This window comes from Gossypium raimondii, chromosome 3, assembly GCF_025698545.1.
Source record: "Gossypium raimondii isolate GPD5lz chromosome 3, ASM2569854v1, whole genome shotgun sequence".
Classification (NCBI taxonomy): Eukaryota; Viridiplantae; Streptophyta; class Magnoliopsida; order Malvales; family Malvaceae; genus Gossypium; species Gossypium raimondii.
In genome coordinates this window covers 35,962,210-35,966,627 of record NC_068567.1, presented here as the reverse complement: position 1 = coordinate 35,966,627, position 4,418 = coordinate 35,962,210, and the positions used below count along the sequence as shown (strand labels likewise).

General features: G+C 37.7%; 1 protein-coding gene across 1 annotated transcript; it reads left to right on the top strand.

Annotated features, from left to right (window-relative positions):
• Positions 1-504: 504 nt before the first annotated feature.
• LOC105794173 (probable LRR receptor-like serine/threonine-protein kinase At1g14390) lies at positions 505-3,515 on the top strand. The gene is made up of 7 exons (XM_012623209.2): positions 505-1,953; positions 2,037-2,170; positions 2,261-2,504; positions 2,595-2,788; positions 2,883-2,920; positions 2,990-3,098; positions 3,186-3,515. Exons 1-7 carry the CDS (start codon positions 729-731, stop codon positions 3,417-3,419), a joined length of 2,178 nt encoding a protein of 725 aa, XP_012478663.1. The 5' UTR covers positions 505-728; the 3' UTR covers positions 3,420-3,515.
• The last annotated feature ends 903 nt before the right edge of the window (positions 3,516-4,418 follow it).

The following is a 4,418-nucleotide window of genomic DNA, read 5'->3' as shown; positions in this document are numbered from 1 at the left end:
AATATTTACGCACTGTACATCACTTTCCGGTCCTCAAAGGTCTAGCGTAACATGCCGCAAACGGAAGTGTTTGAACTGAGAGCCTAAAGTTGACTTTTAACTCCAATTTAATATGATAGATATTGTATCGTAGTATCAGGATTTCCAGGCAGTATCATTGCATGGTCTACTTAATTGCAAATATTTATTTATTCTAGTGAAGTTCCCAGTTCCCACATTAGATATTTGATTCTGATTTTTAAATTGAGACGGTGCGTTTAGCTGCGGTTAATGTAAAAACAGCGATAGCGGTGAGATTAGATACTGTAGCGATACTTTAGTGTAAGATAAAAAGTAAGCTAAACGCACCACACCGCACCCAATCGCCCATCCAAACCCACCTTAAACCATTTTCTTTCTTTCGTTCTTTAAATTCACTTTCTCATCTACTTTGTGAATAAATGCGTTTTCGAACAAATTTAAGTGTAGTAAAGTAAAAGTAGCAGCTTTATCCTATAACCTTTAATAAGTAGTGAGCTAAACCGAGATCAGATATTTGTCTTTTTTTGATGAAAACTTCATTTATTGGGTGCTGCTGGGCCTCTATGCGCTAAAAGGATGTGTGCATTATGCTACTGAATGCATCAAGTTAATGTGATTGCTCCCTTTCCCAGAAATGTTTTCTTCTTCTTCTACTCCTACTTTTTAAGGTTTATCTTCCCTTCTTTCTCTTTTTGAGTTCAACAGGAATGGAGACTTCCAGGGTGGGTTTCTGTTTATTGCTTTGTACAATTTTCATGGTTGTTCCAGTTTCAATAGGTCAGCTTACTTCAACCGAAACCAGGCTCCTTTTCCAAGTTCAAAAGCTTCTTGAATACCCTGAGGTACTTCAAGGATGGACAAAGTGGACCAACTTCTGTTATCTCCCTCATTCTCCTTCTCTCAAGATTGTGTGTGCAAACAGTCGCGTGATGGAGATAACCATCGTTGGAAACAGGAGCTCTCCAGCGAATGTTGTTCCAGGTTCTGGACCACAGGGTTTGTCCGGCAAGTTTTCCATGGATTCATTATTCACTGTCCTAACCAAGTTTTCTAGTTTGAGAGTATTGTCCCTGGTGTCCCTGGGGTTATGGGGGCCCTTGCCTCCCAAGATCAACAGGTTTCATTCACTCCAAGCTCTCAACATGACCTCTAATTTCATCTCCGGGAGGATTCCTAAGCAGATTGCATCGTTCCAGAATCTAACAAGTCTGGTTTTGGCTGACAATCTGTTCAATGGCAGCGTTCCAGATCTTACAGGCTTACCACTCCTTAAAGTTGTGAATTTGGGTGGCAACCTCCTTGGACCTCAGTTTCCTTCATTAAGCCAAAGTCTAGTAAGCATTACGTTGAGAAACAACTCATTTAGATCCCAGATCCCTTCAGGACTGAAGAAATTCAATCAGCTCCAGAGGCTGGACATCTCTTCTAATAAACTTGTGGGACCACTACCATCGTTTCTATTCTCCTTGGCTTCAATTCAGTATCTTAATTTGGCCCAAAACCAATTAAGCGGAGCCCTTGCTTCCACTACAGACTGTAGTAACAACCTCTCCTTTGTAGATATCTCAAACAACCTTTTGATAGGAAAACTCCCTTCATGCATCGGATCAAACTCCAGAAACAAAACAGTCATTAGTTCATGGAATTGTCTGTCTACTGGGAATTCAAATCGCCAACATCCTTATTCATTTTGCAACAAAGAAGCATTGGCTGTTAAGCCTGTGGAAAGCAAGGAGCAGGAGGAGCCTGGGATCAACTTGGGCCTAATACTCGGTATCATTGGAGGCGTTGTTGCCATTGCAGGAGCTATTGCTTTGTTGATGTTTGTGATTATTCGAAGATCACGAACAACTGAAGACGCAAATTATGATGAAAGATCCATTGTAGACAAAATGTCTGTTCGTAGCTCTCCCAAACCACCCATTGATTCAAGTAAGACCATCTGATTTTGTAAATACTGTCATCATTAATTCAATTTCGACCTACCAAAATTTGGTTTCTTTCCTACACCACAGGGCGTGTTCCACAGACGATGAGATCAGCTGCAATTGGGCTTCCACGATATCGCGTTTTCAGCTTGGAAGAAATTGAAGATGCAACCAACAACTTTAACCCATCAAATTTTATGGGGGAAGGATCTCAAGGGCAGGTAAATACATTTTGTGTTAAATTGTCATTAATCCCTAGAGACATACATTCAAGATGAATAGTGGTTACTTTTGATTGATGTATGCAACAGCTCTATAAAGGTTGGCTTGTAGATGGGTCAGTGGTGGTGGTAAAATGTTTGAAACTACAGCAGAAGCATGCACCTCAAAATCTGATGCAACACATGGAAGTTTTGTCCAAGCTAAGGCATCGTCATTTGGTTAGCGTTCTGGGACACTGTATTGTAACTTACCAGGATCATCCTAATGTTGCCAGTACTGTGTTCGTTGTTTTTGAGCACATTTCCAACGGATCATTGCGGGACCATCTTACTGGTAAACCTAAACCCCTTAAATAATTTAAGGGAACAGGGCAAAAGCATATTAATGTTATTTACTCGTTGATTTGATTTTGGGAATTGGCAGATTGGAAAAAGAAGGAGATACTGAAATGGCCACAGAGAATGGCAATCACCATTGGAGCTGCAAGAGGAGTTCAATTCCTGCATACAGGAATTTCGCCTGGGATTTACGGAAACGATTTAAAGATTGATAATATTTTGTTGGATGAGACTCTTACACCCAAAATTAGTAATTACAACATCCCATTGCCACTTAAGGTATAGGAAACACAAAGCAGATTTACATTTCATTTACACTTTTTGCTTTTCCAGAATTTAATCTGTTCCTTGGTTTTCATTGATGAAATTACAGACAGGTTCGGAAAGCCCCCTCTCAAATCGCCTTAGCAGGTAGGTAATGTGTTTCACCCACCTTCAATTTCCACCGACACAATGCTCTAACTCAAACCATTCCTGCAGTGATGAAAATGAGAAGGAAGACATTTATCAACTGGGAGTTCTGCTGCTACAGGCTATTACCGGTAAACTGGTCACATTCTCAAATGAATTGGATGGGCTTAAACTTGAGGTATGCAAGTTTATAGGTTCTACTTCTCCACCCAAATTTAAACCAAACAGTATAGGTTGAATTAAATTTGCAATGTTGTGGTTGCAGCTGGAAAAGAGTTTAGCTGAAGGGCCATCGAAGTTAAGAGGTGTGATTGATCCCTCAATACGAGGCACTTTTGCAGATGAATCAATGAAGACCACAGTTGAATTCGCTATAAATTGCCTGTCCAAAGATTCAACCAAACGCCCCTCGATAGAAGACGTCCTTTGGAATTTGCAATATTCGATTCAAGTTCAGGAAGGATGGGCCAGTAGTGGAAACCTCGCCACACATATGTAATGTAATTTCATTGCGTTCTCAGCAACTATAATTTATTATCTTCTGTAACTTTACAGATGTTGCCAAAATAAAATGTTATCACTATTTCAACTTGTATTTAGAGTACAGCAGATTCTTTGGCAAATCACCATCATGACAAATTTCCACATGGTAGCATGATCCCTAGTGCAACTACTATCATTATGTTTGTCAGAAATTCTATTAAATCATTACCAATAATTACAAATAAAAAATTATAAATAAACAAAAGTTATATAATTTAGTTATTAACAAATAATCATAATTATTCAAATAGATATCTATTAAATAATTATGCTTATTGCTAAAGATATAACTATTCATTTGGGTAGTTATGTCCCTATGAAAAGACATGAGGCCTCCTATAAATAGGATAGTAGTAAAGTTTTATTTGCATGACAACCCAAAACATATAAAAAAATTTCTTTTTAATCTTTGACCATCTTTTATATTCCTAGATTGTTCTATAAAGAATTATTCTAGAAATTCTTTATAAAAATTGATATCCTTACTATCTTCACTCAGTGTTTAGTGGACTATTTCTATCAATGCAAAACGTAGATAGTCACATTTACCAGTCACTCTTTTGCATACCATAATATAAGTGGGGGCGAAGAGAACCTTAAAGAAAGTGACATTGATACACACCTTGAAGCCTTTGTTAATTTCTCATAAGTTTATTTTTATCCACATGCACCAACAATTTTAAGGTTCTATTTTCGCAATTTATGTGAAATTAAAGAAGGTTTGTATGTTTACTACACATTCACATCTCACTACAAGCATGGTACTGTGATGATGAATATCGATCATTGTGGTTGCATAAAGACCAATGATCTTGTCAAATTTTAATTTAGAAGAAATTTTTATTGCAAGAAAAGGTATGTCAAATATATTGTTTTACTCTTATTGCATAATTAGATTTGAATCGTCATGTGTTTATTGCATTGCATTATGCAAAAGATGTGGGTGTTTCATGCA

Bases quoted from the DNA above. Each gene is read 5' to 3' on its own strand.
- LOC105794173 (XM_012623209.2), top strand. From the start codon at position 729: ATGGAGACTTCCAGGGTGGGTTTCTGTTTATTGCTTTGTACAATTTTC. The intron at 1,954-2,036 runs GTAAGACCATCT...CCTACACCACAG, and splicing joins CAAACCACCCATTGATTCAA to GGCGTGTTCCACAGACGATG. The intron at 2,789-2,882 runs GTATAGGAAACA...ATGAAATTACAG, and splicing joins ACATCCCATTGCCACTTAAG to ACAGGTTCGGAAAGCCCCCT.